Here is an 18,771-nt window from a genome sequence, read left to right as displayed (position 1 = left end):
CCACGTCCAAGGTCACACAGCTCTGTGAGCGCTAGAGCTGGGACCGAACCCTCACCATGGTGACTCAAAGCCCTCTGTCCCTACTCACACATGCACACACACATGAACACACGCACACATGCACACACATGCGCACACATGCACACACACGAACACACATGCGCACACATGTGCACACATGCACACATGCGCATGGCAGGACCCAGGAAAGGAAAGGGCAGCAGAGAACATAAGGAAGCAAGGAAATGCGGGCTGAAGCGGGAGAGGCCTCGGACAGGGGGCAGGCTGGAGAAGCAGCAGTTCCGGGGACTCCGGGGGTCCCTGCAGGACCCGATTCCTGTGGGCCCCTCCCCCAGCTTCCCTCCTGCTCTCCCGGGCTTGGTGACTCAGCAAACCACCACCCCCCCACCAGCAGAGCTGGCGCCCACCAGGCACAGCCCCTGTCTCCACCCCAACGCTCCCACGGGCTGACACAGCATCAGAAGAAACTGCCCCTGCGCCTGCCACCAAGGCCAAGGCCACGGCAGGGGCAGCCCTGGCCCACTGCCCGCTCAGCCCGTGCACGGCGCGAGCTACCTGCGACGGGACCTCCGGCGCGGCGGGCTGGGGCCAGTCTGTCCTGGCCCTGGACGAGGAGAGCCGGGCCAGCTTGGCTTCCACATCAGCGAACGGGTCTTGCAGGCCGGGCAGCATGTGCAGGACCTCGTCTTCCCGGAGGTCGCTGTCCTCGGGCCAGGGCCCAGCATCCGGCCCCAGATACTCGGGCGGGAAGAACTTGCCCTCGGACTCCATCCCGGGCGCAGACAGCGCCAGGTGGGCGGGCTCGGGGAACTCGGGGGGCCCGGGGAAGACCTCGTACAGGGAGGCCTTGTCGAAGGCAGATGACTCGCTGGACCAGAAGGACGTCTCGGACTTGGAAGCCTCCACCTTGGGCAGCTCCTCGAACTGGACGGGGCCGTCCACCTCGGGGCCGGCGGCAGCGGGCAGCGAGTAGGGCACAGAGAACACCTCGGGCCTCCCCGCCAGCTCGTACTGGAAAGTGGGCGCCAACTCGGCCTGGCTGGCGAACTCTGCCCTGCACATGGCCTCCGCCTTGTAGAGGACGTCTGCCTTCAACACGGCCTCTGCACAAGGGAGAGCCACCTTCAGGCCGTGCGGGGGCCAGGACGAGGGGCTCTTTCCTGAAAGGTGGCCCAAGCCCACTGCCGCCAAGAAGCCAGCGCAAGACCAGAGGCCCCCCAGCCCCCAGAGGCCGGCACAGCAAGTGCACCTGCCCATCTCTGCCCCACTGCCCATTCCCTCGTCAGAGTTCAAACCTGCCACCGTCTACCTCTGCCAGGAATCCTGCCCTTCTCCCCTGTCCTGGACTTCCCCAGCCACCAAGCGCTGGTCCCTTCCCGCCCTGCCTTGGGACGGCTCTTCCACCTTGGTGGGCTCCCGTGGGTCTTAGCGCCTTCTCAGGCTGGGAGTGTCTGGTCAGCAGACTGCACACCCAAGACCCCCAGGTGAGTCTGACCTCAACGGATCGGGGGCAACTCAGGCAGGGGGTGCAGGGGAAGCACCCACACAGCGCCAGGCACTCAGCAGTGCCCAGAGGGCACCGCACAGCGTGGCAGCCTGGTCACCACCACCGACTGGGGTCGCAGCGCCTGGGCGACAGGCGGAGTCAGCTCCCCAGCAGCGTGGGTGTGTGAACAGGCGCACAGAAAGACCCCCAAGACCGGGACAGGTGCAAGTTCTCTCCAGTGCTTAGACTCTTGTGATGGGATGTGGTTGCTTCCCTAACAGACTCAAAAGTGAGGGGGGGGGGCATTTGACTTGGGGTTAACACGCTGGTGTCCCACACTGGAGGGCCTGGGTTTCAGTCCCAGCGCCGGCTCCGGACTCCAACTTCCTGCCAGTGCAGACACTGGGGGGCAGCAGGTGACGGCTCAAGCAGCAGAATCCCTGCCACCCACACGGGAGACCTGGGTTGAGTGCCTAGCACCTGGCACCAGCCCTGGCCTGGCCCCAGCCATTGCAGACATTGTCTGCATCCGTCTCTCTCCCTCTCGAATAAAGATCCACAACGCTGGGGGCAGGGGCTGGGCTCTGGAAGGAGACGGTGCTTTGTAACTCCAGGTCTGCCTTGAGCAGGGCCCCGCCACCAGGGACTGCTGGGACGCCACGTCCCCAGCTGTGTGACCAGGCGTGACCGACTCGCCCACTCTGTGCCTCATCTGTAAGGTACCCACCTGGCTGCACCGCTGGGAAGAGGAGACAGGACTAGGGCTGGGGTGGGACAAAGGTGGCTTCCCAAGGGAGCCCAGGCCCCGGCTGCATGGGCGCCCACCTGTCTCCTTCCACAGGTTCTCCTCCAGCGTGGACAGCTTCATGTCGTACGAGTTGCGCATGGCCGTGATGTCCTCCTCCAGCCGGGCCCGGGACTCCTGCTCCGCCTCATAGTCGGCCTTCAGCTGGGCCAGGCGCTGCTCATACTCCTGTGGGCAGGCGGCACGGGACCAGCCCGGGACACGACTCTCAGGACTCCCGGGGGTTGTTCAGGCCACACAGAACACCCAAGTCAGCCCCAAGCAGGGCACGGAAGCTCCCGACCCGCACAGGGAGACCCTCCTGGACGCTGGCCAACACCACACGCAGCACTCGCTGTTTCCCACCCAGCAGCGCCCTACGAGCGCCATTCCTCATCGGCCCAAAGTCCCCCCACGTGGCCCCCACCTCCACCCCTGCTCCTGCCCCACACCTGTCCCTGGGCCGCCGGACCATCCCTCGCCCCATGTTCGGGGACAGAATGGGCAGCCTGACCGCAGAGCCAGTCCTCACTGTGCCGCATTTGGGGTCACCAGCTTCTGGCCACTCCCAGACGCGCCCACTTTGCCCCCTGCTGCCTGCCAAGCTCTTGCCCAGACCTCCGCTTGGTGACCCCTCCCCCCACACTGCCACTTTTTCACTACTCCTGGCCCACGTCCGAAGCCGGATCAGAGGTTGACTGCTGGGCTCTCTGCCACAGGCCAGGGCGGTCCTGTCTCGGAGCCTCCATGCCCAGCACAGGGTGAGGGCTGGGGAAAGAGTGCAGGAGGCTGGATGTGGGCCCCAGACTCCGGCTTCCCACCGGCGTCTCCCCGGGAGGCGCCCCTCAGGCTCCGGCTTCCGCAAGTACAAACCCGGCCCTCGTGGTAGCGGCCCAGGCGCTCGGGAGGGAGAGAGGGGAGAGAGACATTCAGTGGGGCTGGGCGCTCTTCACACGTTTGTGGACACATAAGAGCATCCTGGCCACACCTGCGACGTCCCTGAGGCCCAGGCAGCTCTCAGAGCCCCACGAGTGCCCCAGCCCGGCCCTCCCTCCCTTCCTTCCTCCCCTAGCCAGATCCCAGCACTGGTCAACCCTCGGCCAGGCACAGCCACCACTGTCTCCTGCCAGCACAGCTCAGGCCCTGTGAAAACCAGCCTCAGCCCACCCCGATCCACACCCTAGCAAGACTTGGCTGGAAACACATATACATGCAAGAGCACACACACACATTCACATGGTACATGCATGTGCAAGTTGGCATGCATGTAGGCACATGTGTACTAGCAAATACACATGTTGGCACAGATGCGTGCACTGGCATACCTGCACACATGCAGATAACTAGCACACATGCTCATGCAATGCGAGCACATTCATGCACGACATGAACACACAGCGCACGCACCATGAGCACTACTTGCACACACACATGTGAACACACATGTACTCATGCACACACGGCAGCCCCACCCTCCATCCTCACTTCTAACCAGAGGCCCCGAACCACAGGCGGGTATCCCAGTGCCAGAGCGCACCCCAGCCCTTACTCGTCCTTTGTCTCCGCGCCCTCCACTCCCCCGACACCTCCACCTGCAGGTCTGCCGCCTGCGGGCTCCTCTCATCTCGTGGCATGGCTGAGCCATCTGACGCCAAGCCCACCTCGGGGACACGATGCTCGCAAGCCCCCAATGCCCCTCCCATGCTGTGACGTCACTCTGTACGAGACCACGCCCGCCCGTCTGCAAAGTCTGCTTCTCACTTCCAGCACTGAAAATGCAGAACCCCAGCTCCACATACCCCTCCAGCCCTGGGGCCCAGCCCCACACACGGGCTCGGAACACACTTGTTGAGGACAAATGGGGGCTGCAGCACAGACCCATATCCCTGGTCCCTGCTTGGTATTCGGTGCGCAGCCCAAGGCAGAGAGACATCGTGCGTGCCGCCCTGCCCAGCCCCCATGAAGCTGCGGGAGAGCTGCTGGGCACCTGTCCTGCAGGTGAGGCCCCCAAGGCTCCGTGCACGTGAACTGGGGTACCAGAACTTGCCTGAGCCGGATCTGAGAATGTGACAGCAGGGCAGGCTCTAGGAGCAAATTATGTCCCCCATCCTGCCCCTGTAGACTCGTGCCCACAGCTGGCCACTCCCGGCCACACCCTCTCACCACAGAGGAGCCTCCTCCCTGGGCCTGCGCCTTCTGCCTGGGCCAGAATGGACGGGAAGCACAGTCCCGGGTGCTCGGAGGAGAAAGAATAAGCCCCCTCCCCCTTCCTCCAAGTGGGGCCCTCAGGAGAGGCAGAGGCAGCAGCGATCAGAGAGGCTCCGGGGCAGAGGCAGCAGCGATCAGAGGGACCCTGTGTCCTCTGGGCTGTGGCTCGAGGATGGCGAGAGGCCCTCCCAGCTCCAGCCCCTCGAGGCAGCCTGCTGGGAACAGCAGCTCAGCTCCCTAAGTGACCACCAGGGGGCGGCAGTGCCCTGCTGAGGGGCCGTCTGCCTGGAGGAGGAAGCTTTCGTCGCAGCTGTTGTGCAGTTCCCTTGCCCTCCTGGACTCAGGACCGAGGTCCTGCTGTGGCTGGGTGTCTCCTGTCTGGGGACTTCCGCTCCTTGGGACCCCTGCCCAGGAGCCAGCCCAGACCAGCAGGTGAGGAGGCCCAGTGAGCAGCTGGGCTCCCAGAACCTCCGGCCTCTAGGACTGTCACCCCAGGCTTTACCTGATCTGCCCCCCTAGCCTGAAGGACTTCCGGGGCCTGAGGGCTGACCCCAACTGAGGTCATAGTTGAGTGGCAGGGGCACAGCCTGGCCTTAGAGTCCCATGAGCAAAGCCAGCGTGCCCGAGAGACGGTCAGCGCACAGCTCTGGGCGCAGCCATCAAGACGCAGTGGCGTCCAGAAAGCAGGGCACGGTGGGCTGTGGGAGTCCCTGCCTGGGGGGCGCTTGGGTCTGCAAAGTCGGGCGATGCCCACCCTGCTGCTTCCCAGGGAGGCTGAGGGAGCCGGGCCCCCGGGCGTCAGCGAGGCCCACGCTGCGCTCACCCACCAGTCAGAGGCAGCCCTGCTGTCAGCCCCTGGGCCCGGGCACAGCTGCTGAGGGCACTGACTCCTTTCCTCTCTGACCACCTGGCCTCTGCGCAGGCCTCTCCCAGGGCCAGCGAGGCTTCTCCGCCTCCATCGACAGCCAACCCCCCCTCCAGTCCCGAGGAGACCCCGCACTCCTGGAGAAGCCCCGTCCCCTTCTCTCTTCTCCCCGGGGCAGGCACTGATGTGGCGGTGACCCTCAGTCTGGACCCAGGAAGCCAAGTTCGAATCCTGGCTCATGCTCTCCTTAGCTGTGTGACCTTGGGCGAGTCGTGGTGTCCCTAAGGTTTCTCAGCTATAAAGAGGGACTGCAGATCCAATGCCACGGTGACGGTGAAGGTGGAACGCGGCCCCGTGGCCAAGGCGGCGGCCCCCAGCCCTGATCCGGCCACCTGTTCTCCAGCCCGCTCGGGCCTCACCTCCCGGATCAGCTGCTTCTCAGCCTCCACGTCACGCTGGGTCACAGGTGGGGGCAGCAGCTTCTCCCCGCCCTGGTCAGGGTTTAGGGGCTCCTGGCTGGACAGCAGGGCTGGGAGGAGAACAAGAGAGAGCAGAGAGCAAAGCACACGATGTTTGCAGAAACTCAGGAGAAATCCGTGTGAAGAGCACCACGTGGTCATTCAGAGATGGCCCACGAGTGCTGGCTTCACTCAACAGGGCTCCTGTGACACCGGCATGCATGCAGCACCGCGACACCAGCCCACAGCACCGAGTAAAACAGACAGAACTCCACACCCTGGAACCGGCGCTGTGGCGTCGTGGGCTAAGCCTCCGCCTGCAGTGCCGGCATCCCATATGGGCACCAGTTTGAATCCCGGCTGCTCCACTTCCAATCCAGCTCTCTGCTATGGCCTGGGAAAGCAGTAGAAGATGGCCCAGGTCCTTGGGTCCCTGCACCCGCATGGGAGACCCGGAAGAAGCTCCTGGTTCCTGGCTTCAGATCAGCACAGCTCTGGCTGTTATGGCCACCAGTGGGTGTCTATCCTCCTTCTCTGTAACTCTTCCCCTTAAATAAATAAATATTTAAAAAAAATAACTCCACTCCCACGCTAGGCTCTCCATCGCAGGAGGAAGCAAACAAAACAATCAGCAAAACGTACAACACGATCCCAGGGGCTATGCACCAAGAAGAAAAGGAAGCCGGGTTGGGTGGGGCTCAGAGGAGGAGGCAGGCCTTGAAGACAAGGCAAGAAGCAGGGATCGAGGGAGAGAGGCGGGCAGGGATGTGGGGGAATCGCTGTCCAGACGGACGGGAGCAGTGAGTGCCAAGGCCCTGGGGCATCCTGGGCCTGCACCGCTCCAGCACCAGCCAGTGGCCAGCAAGAGTGACGGGCAGAGGAGGCACACCAGAGGCTGCAGAGGAAATGGGGCTGGACGGGGGACCCCAGCTTTGCTCTGGGCTCAGCAGTGCCGCTGGAGTGGGTGCAGTAGGGACTGGGACTTGCATTTGAACAGTGGAGGAGGCACTGGGGGAGGGGGTGGCACGGGCAGGTGCCAGGAGACCCCGGGCCTCTGCAGTGGGAGAGGCAGCAACGGCTCAGGTGCAAAAGCAGTGGATGATCCAGACGTGTGCTGAAGGCAGAGACAGCGCGGTCTGTGGCAGACTGCAGGTGATTTGAGAGAAAGAAAGAACCCAGGCATGACCCCAAGGCTTAAGCTTCAACACCAGGAAGGTCTGAGTCGTTACCAGGCTGGGGACAGCAGCAAGATTCGCAGGCTGCAAGCCAGGCCCCTACGCCCCGCCTGCTGGCTCGGATCATCCTCCCCACTGCCTTACCACAAAATCAAGGCATTGACTTCTCTGTTTACAGACGAGGGGACCAAGGTCCCAGGGGCCAAGCCGCTGGCCCGAAGAGCCAGGAGGTGAGCTGGCTACCGACTGCTCCACGCGCTGCTCTGCCCAGTGCCACCCAAGTCGCTGCAGCCAGCGGGGCACCGCATGCTCCAACCCAGGGCCCACACTGCCCGTAAGGCCGCACGGAGGCTGCACTCATGTAGGCTGCTGCGACTGGGGGCCCAGCGTCACAGCCTCCCCAGTTATCCTGAGGCCTCCTGCCATTCCCAGCTGTCTCCCGCTTACCAACCTGGGAGTGAGCCAGGCAGGCGTGGGGGGAGGGGGAAGAGGAGAGAGGCAGGTGGCCCAAGCGGAATCCCTCCGGGCCCTCTCCACGCCACCCCCTGCCAGTCTCCACCTGACTGTGCCCCACCCCCACCATGCAGCCGGTAGCATCATTTGTGGTTCCCCAAATGCACCCTAGAGCCCTAAATGCACACACACTGGCCATCTCAGCTCACTCACTGTCTCCTCCGTGAAGCCATCCAGGCCTGACCATGTCCTACCCTACACACACCTGGCCCCACACTCCTTTCTGCCCAAGGGTCTGCCTTGCAGCACACGGTAGACTACCGGGCTGACCTTTTCCTGGGAGGTTAAGTCAGGGAGCTGTGGACAGAGGAATGGAGGTGGGGGGCGGGACACAGGAAAGACAGGACAGGCTGGATGTGGCTGGATGGATGGGGATAGTAGTCCGACTGGGTAACTGGACTGGTGGGTGTGTAGAAGGAAGGACAGCCGGGGGTGGGGTGTGGATGGGTGAGTGAGCAGATGGATAAATGATGGCGTGGAGGAGAAGGCAGGCAGGTGGAGGGAGGGGCAGATGGACGTGTGTGCAGAGCGGATGAGAGACAGTGGGTGGGGACAGACAAATGGACCCGTGGACCCAGCCTGCCCTGTGCTCCCTTCCACAAGAAGGGAGAAGAAGAATTTAAGAGACCTTCAGCTCCCAGGACCCTGCAGGCCCAGCTCTGGGTGGTGCTCTCCACCTGCCAGACGGGAGAGCCTCACGCCCGGGTGTGCACACGGCACCAGCAGCTTCCCCCTGAGGAGCTGGGTGGGACGTGGGGGAGCAGGTCAGCCGGCGGCCATGACGCTGCCACGAGGACAGCAGGGGCTGCTGGGGGCGTGGCGGAGGCCGGCAGCGGGCGACGAGGGCCCGTGGCTGGTGGGACGAGCCAGGGCCAGGCCTCTCCTTCAGGCACGGCCAGGCAAACACCATCTGGGCTCTCACCGAGCAGGGCTGCGCCTGACTCTTCAAAAGCTGAGCCCAGCAGCGGGCCCCTGGAGCAGTGGTTAAGACGCTGCCTGGGTAGCCCGCATCCCTTACTGCACTGCCTGAGTTCAAGTCCTGCTACTTCCAATCCCAGCTTCCTGCTAATGTCCACCCTTGGGGGCAGCAGTGACGGCTCAAGTACTGGTGTCCTTGCCACCCAGGTCGGGGACCCAGACTGCGCTCCTGGGTCCTGGCCCAGCCCTGGCTGTCGCTGGCATTTGGAGCGTGAACCAGTGGATGGAAGTTCCGTGTCCACCTTTCAAATAAAATGAAAACAAACCAACCAAGACAGCCGTGCCCCGTGGCGTCAGAGGAGGTGGGGACGAGACGCCAGGCGTAGGCTCGCTTCTCTTCGGGCCCGCCCCTTCCTGCCACGCCCTCCAGGGCCACCCTACCTGGCTGGCCCGTGGGGCCCATCTGCTGGGCCAGGATGGCCTTCAGTCTCTTGATCTCCTCCTGGTACTCGCGGAGGAGCGCGTCCTTGGGGTCCTCGTTGATGCGCGGCTTGTTCTTGATGTTTTTGGCCCGGTTGGCGTAGCGCAGCGTGCTCAGGGACTCGTCGTAATTGTTGTCGGCGGGCGACAGGCAGGCCACCATCAGCGTCTTGGTGTTGCCGCCCAGCGAGTCCTGCAGCAGCCGGGTGAGCTTCGAGTCGCGGTAGGGGATGTGCCTGCAGCGGCCGTCCACCAGCGCCGAGATGACGTTGCCCAGCGCCGACAGCGACAGGTTGATCTTGGTGGCCTCCTTGAGCCGCTCCCCCGTGGCGCCCGTCTTGGACTGCCGCTCGCTGCCTGCCAGGTCCACCAGGTTCAGCTTGCCCGCCCGGAGGTGGTCCTTGCCCCGCTCGTCTGCACAGACAGACAGAGCAGGCAGGGCACTAGAGGGCGCCCCGGGGTCAGGAGCCCACTGAGCACGCGACGTGTCCAGGGTTACACCTGCTAAGGGGCGGAGCCCAAATCAGAACGCTGGGCCGTCCGACTCCGGGGAGCAGGGGCCGGGTGTTAGTTTGTTTGAGTGCAGCAGGCTCCTGATGGCTACCCAGCAGCTCCTCCACTCCTCCTCTAGGCCAAAGGTGGGGGGTGGGGGGCATGGCTGGATCCCCAAGGAGTTGATTCGTCCATTTATCAGCTTTGGAGACTCTTGGACCTGGCTCCCAGCCCAGTCCTGCCTCTGCCTTGCTGTGTGACACCAGGGGAGCCATGCGCCTCTCTGGGTCACAGTTTCACACATCAACAAAGTGACAACAGCACCAGCCCCCACTAGGGTCAGTTGTTGGGAGGAGCAGAGGAAACCTGCAGCAGTTTCTTATGGGGGCCACAGCAGCCCGGCACATGGTGCCAAGGTCACTGCTACTGTGCCGGCTGGATGGGCCCTGGGCATGGAGGGTGATGGGACAGCCACCTGCGGCTGGACCACTGGGCTTCAGAGGGCCCATCCGGACCCTCTCCCTTAGCAGCTGTGACACACGGGAGGTCACGTCACTGGACTCAGCCTCAGCAGCCCCTCTCTCAGTGCGGACACAAAGCCAGCTTGAAGGTCACCATGAGGACGGCAGTGACGGCGCAAACACGCCGAGCTCAGCCTGGGCCTGCCCAAGGCTAGTGCTCACTGGCACTGGCCACCCCGTAAACCACCCCAGGAGCTGGAGGGCGACATCGTTCAATTCTGACGTGGCCCGAAGCCCCAGATCGGGGCAGGGAGGCGGGGGCGGGGCTGAAACCGCAGCTGCCCATGTTACACGCGGGCCCCCAATCTGAAAGGGCGAAAGCCTGGCTGGGACGCAGCAGGTGGACGCATGAGGGGCGTGGGTCCTCAGGCTCTTTAAAGAGAGGGGTGGGCATTTGGTGCAGTGGTTAGGAACAAAATCCCATATCTGAGTCCTGGGTTCGAGTCCTGACTCTGTCCTGATTCTGACTTCCTGCTGACGTTACCCTAGGAGGCAGTAGGTGATGGCTCAAGTGGTTGGGTCCCTGCCACCCACACGGGACACCCACACCGAGTCCCTGGCTCCTGGCTTCAGCCTGGCCCAGCCCTGGCTACTGCAGGCATTTGGAGAGTGAACCAGTGGAGCTCCTTCCTGCTCGCTCACGTGCTCTCGCTCGCGCTCTCTCTCTCTCTGCCATGCAACTGATTTTTTAAATTACTTTTTAATAAAAGAGCAGGACAGAATGGGGACCGGCCTTGGGAAAGCTCTGTGTTCAGGTCGTAGGAGCCTCACGCGCGAGCCCCACCCCCAGGGCTCCGCTGCAAGGAACCTGTGTCAGCCACTTCCACCCACAGCCTCATCTACAGCACCGCAGATCTGAAGACAACTGGAGCACCCTGCAAAGGCTGGTCATAAATGGGTGAGAGAAATGCCTGCACTACCCTCCGCCCCGGGCACACGGTGCTGACGAGGGAGATGCTTGCCAAACAGAGCCAAGGGGAAACCACCTGGAGCGTAAGACTCCAATCGTGCCTAAAACGTTCACGGAAAAACAGCATCAAAAGACAAGGCACTGCACGGCGGCGCAGCAGGTTAAGCTGCACCTGTGAGGCCAGCATCCCATGTGGGCGCCGGTTCGAGTCCCGGCTGCTCCACTTCTGATCCAGCTCCCTGCTAATGCACCTGGGAAAGTAGTGGGGGATGGCCCAAGTGTTGGGGTCCCTGCACCCACGTGGGAACTCCTGGTTGGAGTTTCAGGCCCCTGGCTTTGGTCTGGCCCAGCCCTGTCTGTTTGGCCATTTAGGGAATGAACCAGCAGATGGAAGATTTCTCTCTGTGTGTCTCCCTCTTTCTGTAACTTTGCCTTTCAAATAAATAAATAAATCTTTCTGAAAAGAAAACGCGAAGCACAGTGTGCTCTGATGGGAACGGCTGGTTGTGCTGGTTCCCAGAACCACGGGCACTCTCCCCCATCTCTCTCTAAATTCTAAGTATCTTTATTGAGTTTGCATTATTTTATAATGAAAGCAAGAATCATCTTTTAAATCTGTTAAAAGCCTGTTTGCAGGCAGCCTGTCCCCTCCTTCACACACTCCTGCAGAGTCCAAGAGGGACCAAATCACCTGCCCCTCCTGTCCCTGCCCCTGGGAGCACGCGAGTCCCACCCTCCCCAGCCACACACCCCTCGGACACTTGGCAAGCGGCAGGGGCAGGCCTGGGGCCTGGACTGAGCGGGGTGGGGACGGTCCCACCAGCCTGGGCGCTGACCCTGGTCAACCGCCTCTGCAGACCTGTGCTCCCGCCGGGCTGCCGCTGCCTGCTGCTCCGCGCTCTCCGGAGCCCGACTCCTGCTGGGCCACAGACTCGCGAGAGGCAGCAGCAGGGAGGGTCAGCAGAAGAAAACCAGCGATCAGGAGGACCTGGGGTCGGGCTGGGCTGGCGGGAGCTTGGGCAAGCACACCCACAGCAGCTCCGAGCTGTTTTCTCCACGGGAAAACGAGAACAATGCAGCCTGCCCGGCCTGGGACGGCTGCAGGCTGCAACAGAACGAAGCAGCCGAGTGCTGGCCCCGCAGGCCCCGAGTAACCACGCTCTGTCCCTTCCTGCTCAGGCTCTCACAAACTCGGCCAGAAAGAAGCTCAGTGAGACTACAAAGAGAGAGAGGACGGACGGCCTCGGGACAGGAGCCCAGCTCCTGCACCCCCCTGCTGTGCAGCCTCAGCTCCTCAGCTCCTGCCCTGCCGCAGGGGAGCGCCCTCTGGTGGTCCCTCCTCCACAGGCGCTGGACCCGCTCGGGTATCCGCCCCTGGTCCCAGGCGCATACCCACAGCGTAGATCTCGATGCTGATGGTGAAGATGGAGTGTGAGCGTGAGGAGTCCTTGTTCATGAGGGTGTAGCCCACCGAGCGGTTCTTCCAGCCCGTCTCCATGACGCGCTCGCACTGGGCCACGCTGTGCACCGTGTGCATGGACAGCCCCTTCACGTACACACCCTTCTCCGGGTGCTCCTTCAGCTGCGGGCAGGAGGCACGGCTCAGGAGCGGGGTGGAGGTGGGGCCAGGGGTCCCCAGGGCACCCTAGGCCTGAGCTCCACCAGACCGCGCCTGCCCTCCTGCAGCGCGGATTGGCTCAGCTAACGCCCCATAACAGGGAAGGCGCCCGTTCCAGGCAGGGCCACCCGCAAACCTCCTCCTGCCTCCTACTTGTGGGACCTTGTGTCAGTGACTCAGTCTGGACCTCAGTTTCCACATCTATACAATGGGTATGAGACATCATCAATCTCGTCGGGCTATGGTAAGAAACCAGTGAAATAAGGGGAAGGGACCGGCATTGTGATGTAGCAGGTTAAGCCTCCCCCTGCGATGCCAGCATCCCATATGGACGCTGGTTCAAGACCTGGCTGCTCCGCTTGCGATCCAGCTCCCTGCTAATGTGCCTAAGAAAGCAGAAGATGGCCCAAGTGGTTGGACCCCTGCACCCATATGGGAAACCTGGAAGAAGCTCCAGGTTCCTGGCTTCAGCCTAGCCCAGCCCTGGCCACTGCGACCACTTGGGGAGTGAACCAGTGAATGGACAATTCTCTCTCTCTCTCTCTATCTCTCTTCTCTGTAACTCTGCCTTTCAAATAAATAAGAAATAAATCTTAAAGACAAAGGGGGCACCCAAGGCTCAGCATGGTGCCTCTGGCAGGTGACTAAGTGTCCCATAAATGCCAGGTGCCATCCACGGGGCACCCACCAGGGCCACCGCCGTGAAGGTGGTTTTTAGTCTGGGAGCTTGAGCTCCGGATCCCCTCTCTGCCCTCCCTCTGGGGCAGCAAGAATGTGTTCAGCCCCTGGCCATTTGCTGCACAGAGCCCCAGCAGGTGCAGCTCAGGTGGCTGCAGCCCTGCGTGAGGGCTGCAGGTCAGAGAGCTCATGCGATGGCGCCGGCTTGCTCACTGCCCAGGCCACCTGGTCACTTAGCTGCAGACATGGAGCTGGGACACACAGTATTTCTCACTTGTGAGAAGAAATAAAACCACTCCGGCAAGAGCAGAGTGGACTGGAACAAGAGGGGTTTGGCTGCCAATGGCCCTGCAGGCCGAGCGCAGAAAGCCCCACCGGCTTCAGGGCCTCTCGGTGGGGTCGGGGCCCTCACATGGGCCCATCTGCTCCAGCAGGAGGCGGAGACCCAGCCAGGCCCAGCCCAGGGAGTGGAGCTGGCACACCGGGGCAGCCAGGGAGGCACCCTAAAGGCTAAGTGACTTGAAGGTCACAGCCATCGAGGGGTCACAGGTCATGAAGGCTCCAGGGGCAGAGGGGAGAAGCTGAAGCATCCTGCGGGAACTGAAGCCTGAAATAACAAAGAGCCGACCCACGCCCCAGAGGCGGCTGGGAGGAGAGCCCACCCGCACCCAGGGGCAGCTGGGAGGAGAGCCCACCCGCGCCCCGGAGGCAGCTGGGAGGAGAGCTGACCCATGCCCCGGAGGTGGCTGGGAGGAGAGCCGACCCACGCCCCGGAGAGCCGACCCGTGCTCCGGAGGCAGCTGGGAGGAGAGCTGACCCCTGCCCCGGAGGCAGCTGGGAGGAGAGCTGACCCCTGCCCCGGAGGCAGCTGGGAGGAGAGCTGACCCATGCCCCGGAGGCGGTTGGGAGGAGGGTCACAGCGGCAGAAGCAGGAGCCCCCAAACGCAGGTGGAGCCAGCCCTGGGGGCCCGCAGCACCCCTCCAGCTCAGCCACAGTACTCACATGCCTGAGAGGTGCCTGCTGGGATGCCTGCCACCCCCAGAGGCTAGGACCCCGCCTGGCACACAAGCCCCGTGAGCGAGGGGCTCCTGGCCTCGTGAACTTTCCTGCTCTAGACTCAGAACCAGAACCCTGGTTCTGTCACTTGCTAGGTGGGGAGGTCAGTCTGCCTCACTCTAAGCCTGTCTCCTCACCTGTGAAATGGGGACGATAAATCCCATTTCTGTCCAACAATGGATCTAACCACAGCTCTGGAGCAGGTCACAGAGGCCGGAGATGCGTCTGGAGGCCTGGGCGACCTCAGGAGATGCGCCTTGCGGAATGGGTCTCCCAGTGCTCTATCTTTAGGCCCAGGAGGGTTTGTCCCACCACCCACCCACACACACACACACCTTGTCATTCCCCAAGGGAACCCCACCCCCAACAAGGCAGGACTGCTCTGACAGCCGCCCGCTCTGCACACTCCCTGGGTAACTGCTCATCTTGGCTGCACAGAGGCCACAGCTGGGTTGCCATGGCAACCAGTGGGCTGCAGCATGGATGGACAAGGATGTGTCCGTGTCTGTGGGTCGGTGGGGGAGTGTGCAGGGGAACCAGGCAGAGAGGCCCCCAGGCTCTGTTCCACCACGCAGGACCCGGCTGGGGTGCAGGACGAAGGTTTGTAGTGGCTGGGGCCGGGTGTGTACCTCTGTTTCCCCAAATCTCCTGCTGGCCTTGGCTGCTCTAGTCGGCTCCGGCTATACACATTAGCAGACCCTGTGCCGAGCAGGTTAAGAGCCTGTGCTGAGGGGCGTGGCCCCGAATGCAGAGCCCAGTCCTGCTCTCCTGACCGTGCGGTGGGCTGGTCTTACACAGGAAGTGGAGCCTCCACCTCCTCATCTGTTATAGGGCAAGAAAGCACCTGCACCCCCGTATCCTCCCCTGCACGTCCTCCACAAGGAGCAGGTCGGAGCTCCATGCCCCGGGGCAGGGGGCGGGGGAACACCTGCGCCTGGTCACTGTGGTCATCGGCAGCCCCCAGACAGACTGGCCCACCCAGCCTCGGGTCCATGGCCCAGGGCAACAAGCGCATGGGTGCTCTGGATAGCTGCGGCCCTTTTAAGTCCAGGGTCGAGAGGAAGAGGAGGGTCTCCTGCCGCCCCGCTGTAGGCTGGCAGAAGTTTCCCAAGTGGGCAGGGGTCCTGACTCCGCCGGCTGGCCGTCTAGGGCTGATCCGTGGCAGCAACCCCACGCCTGCCTCCTCTCCCTGCCTCCCTGCCTGGGGGCTGACTCAGCTACACCAGGAGCGAGAAGACGGGAACAGCTCCAGGTGGGCGGCCGGGGCTCCTGCGTGGACCGGGCAGAGCACTGTGCGCCTGCGCCAAGCTGGCGGGGGCGGGGCCGGGGATCTTGTTCTGGACGGAGATGCGGGTCACGCGGCGTGTCCTCATCCGAACCAGGAAGGGGCTGGCTCCAGGGGGGTCTCTAAGGGCCCATGTGGCTCCAACTGTTCAGGATTTTTCCAGCTCCTCCCTGAGGCCTGGCCTGCTCAGCTGGCCACAGAGTAGCCGCCAATCAGAGGGACATCTCCAGTGACCCAGGGCAGGGCGTCTGGGAGCAACTGGGGAGCAGGGCTGTGTCACGTGGCCACTGCGGGGTCTTGAATAGCCCTGGAGGGCACTGCAGAGCGGGAAGACAGGCGCCATCAGGGCCCCTACTCAGGCTCCCCATCCCCGTGGCAGCTGAAGGGCGTGCCCTGGGGGCCCAGCCCCGACTCTGTGGCTCCCAGCCCCGCGGCCTCGGCAAGCCAGCTCCTCTTTGCAAGTCTGTCCTCTTGGGTAAAGCAACGGTCTCCATAGCAACCTCCCCGGTTGATGCTCCTGAGACGTCCCCGTGGAGGAGGGCTGACCCCCATGCCACTCGTGGGGCCTCCTGGGGGTCCTCTGGTTGCCTGGTCAGATAAACAGCACCAGAGTTGGGTGCAGGGGGCAGCCAACCAGCATTCTGGCCTCGGATGTGGGTTGGTACCTCTCTCCTCCACCCGGCCGCCCCATTCAGCATTTAGAGAACCTCACATAAGAGACGAGACATGAGCAAGGCGTCTTACCGGGGTGAAGGCCAAAGGGTCTCAAGCAGAGCCCAGCCTGGCCACTCACTGGCTGCCCAGTCCTGCCGGGTCTCCTGACCTCACCGGACTCCCCAGAGGGCCAGCCTGGTTCGGCCTATCTTGATGGAACCCTAAACGCCTCACTGCTGCCCCCTGCTGGGAAAGCTACTCTGTGGCTCACCCTTTAAGGAGAGGAGACTGGGCACAAAGGACAGCAGGGATCGAGCCCTGTGCAGCGGCCCCCGGGGGAGCCAGTCGGAGCTTTTCTGCTGTGAGCGACTGTCTCCCCAGCCTGACTGTCTCCCCAGCCTGACTGTGTCCCCAGCCTGACTGTCTCCCCAGCCTGACTGTCTCCCCAGGCATTCTCTGTCCTCTACACCAGGGGTGCCCTGCGGAGCAGCCTGAGGGTCACTTCACCCCTCGGGGGGGGGCCTTTCAAAGGGGACCGAAGTCAGATGGGAGCCCTTCAGAGGCGGTAAACTGGGGTGTGTCACATCTGGGACCTTCAAGTCAAGACACAGCTGGGTTCAAGTCCAGGTTCGGCCACTTAGCGCTGTGTGACGTGGACACTGAAGCTCCCTTCGCACACTGACAGCTTGGAGATCATAGCTACCCAACGAGGAGACGCTGAGTGCCAGAGGCACGATGGGCCTCAGCCAGCCAGTAAACAGGAAGCGCTTAATAAGCAATCGCCACTATTGCCTTCTTAGTGTGAAGGGCCTTTAGAAATCTTCCAAGTAATTTTTTTTTTTTAGCAGTGGAACCCTTACTTCAAATGAAGTCTACCACCAACTTCATCTATTTCAGCAGATATAGAGGTGCGGTGGGGGAGGCCCACTAACACCTCCCCTGCATCATGAACTCTGAGCATACTCCGAAGTTCAAGTTCAAAGTCCCCACCTCATCTGAACAGCAACCTTCCCACAGCCCCTCCCTGCACCCACCTCCAGCTTCTGCTTGGTGTTGGCCCCCAGCAGATCACGGACATCCTCATTGTAGATCTCCAGGTAGGAGGCCCGGACCAGGAACTTGGTGTTCTCCGCACACTGTCGGGGTGGAGAGGAGAGGCCTCTGAGCCCCAGGCCCACCTGCTGCCAGGCCTGACCTGGCCTGGGTCCTCTGCAGCCGGGGGCGTGGGAGACACCATGGGGAGAGGAGTCCCCACCCCTGCGTGACGTCACCCTGATCGCCCTGCCCACTGCTCAGTGGGACCCCAGCCCTCTCCAAACTGCATAATCTCCGTCCTGCTATTTGTGCGGCTGATATTATGTCCACGTGCTCATGGGAGCGAAAAAGGTCCTCCCTGTGGCTTGGAGCGAGAACCCAAGGCCACGGGTGAGGCCTGGAACAAGCCCTGGCTCTGGGCTGCTCGCTCGCAGGCCCTGCTCCGTGGGCCTCTCTGCATGTTGCCACCAGGGAACACTCACCCTGGGACGAATTCAGAGTCTCAGCCCGGCCCTCCCTGTGATGGACACGGGGCTGTCAGTTACCCCTGCGTCTGTCTCCGGGTTCAGACATAATTAGAGTTTCCCACAGGCTTGGTCCATAGCAATCGCTCAATTACAGGAGGAGCTCGGAGAGTTGCAACCCAGTGCTCAGGTGGCCGTATCGCGTGAAATGCCACCTGCTTTTTAAGAACCAAAGCAGGGCCGGCACTGTGGCTTAGCAGGTTAACCCTCCGCCTGCAGCGCCAGCTTCCCAGGTTCAAATCCTGGCTCCTCCACGTCCCATCCAGCTCCCTGCTCATGCGCCTGGGAAAGCAGTGGAAGACGGCCCAAGGGTTTGGGCCCCAGCATGTGTGGGAGAGACCTGGAAGAAGCTCCTGGCTCCTGGCTTCAGCTTGTCCCAGTGTCGTGACCATTTTGGGAGGAAACCAGTAAATGGAAGACCTCTTTCTCTCTGTAACTCTGCCTTTCAAATAAATAAATAAATCTTCAAAAAAAAAAAAAAATGAGCCAAAGCGGCCAGGAAAGTCATGGAATGGGCATCGGAATGTTCTCAAGGCTGAGGTCCTCTTCTCCCACCGTTTCAGAAACCAGCGCCGGCCCCCGAAGACCCGCACCAAGTCAAGGCCGAGCTCTGCGTCCCACGACCCCTGCCACAGGGCAGAAGGGCCAGGGCCCCCGGGGCCCCCGGCGCCACCCCCCCGCCCCCCACCCCCACACCCGGCTGTACCTGCACACTCTCAAACACGTGTTCAAACGCCCTGGGGATGATGCCTCTCTGGGAGGGCGGCTCCGGCAGGCCCTGCATGGTGAACGACTTTCCGCTGCCCGTCTGGCCGTAGGCGAAGATGGTGCCGTTGTAGCCTTCAGTGACGCCCTGCGCCAGGGGAACCAAACCCAGGGCTCAGGAGAGGCCGAGGCGAGCGGCACCGCCTCCTAACCCAGAGTCAGGGCCATCCCTGGCTCTGCCGCATGACAGCACAGGGCACGGGCGATGAGTGGAGAGTAAGGAAGCATCTGAGGGGCCAGTGCTGTCGAGCAGCCGGAAAAGCCGCTGCCTGCGGTGTCCCGGCTGCTCGACTTCCAATCCAGCTCCTTGCTAACGCGCCTGGG

The 18,771-nt window shown here is 62.6% G+C and overlaps 1 protein-coding gene across 9 annotated transcripts in view; it reads right to left on the bottom strand.

Moving 5' to 3' along the window:
* Positions 1-18,771, bottom strand: part of KIF17 (kinesin family member 17) — a 44,099-nt gene that overhangs the window by 19,278 nt on the left and 6,050 nt on the right. For all 9 annotated transcript variants that reach the window (XM_089301392.1, XM_089301396.1, XM_089301394.1 and 6 more), the window contains exons 2-8: positions 18,389-18,535; positions 17,158-17,259; positions 12,224-12,413; positions 8,870-9,322; positions 5,784-5,893; positions 2,333-2,480; positions 577-1,124 (exon numbers count right to left, since the gene is read on the bottom strand). In XM_089301392.1, coding sequence (XP_089157518.1) covers positions 577-1,124; positions 2,333-2,480; positions 5,784-5,893; positions 8,870-9,322; positions 12,224-12,413; positions 17,158-17,259; positions 18,389-18,535 — 1,698 coding nt within the window. The remainder of the gene's footprint in view (positions 1-576; positions 1,125-2,332; positions 2,481-5,783; positions 5,894-8,869; positions 9,323-12,223; positions 12,414-17,157; positions 17,260-18,388; positions 18,536-18,771) is intronic.

This window comes from Oryctolagus cuniculus, chromosome 7 (assembly GCF_051225735.1).
Source record: "Oryctolagus cuniculus isolate XC-2025 breed Fujian yellow rabbit chromosome 7, ASM5122573v1, whole genome shotgun sequence".
Taxonomy (NCBI): domain Eukaryota; kingdom Metazoa; phylum Chordata; class Mammalia; order Lagomorpha; family Leporidae; genus Oryctolagus; species Oryctolagus cuniculus.
Note: the sequence above shows the minus strand (reverse complement) of the source record. Positions and strands in the feature narration are given on the sequence as shown.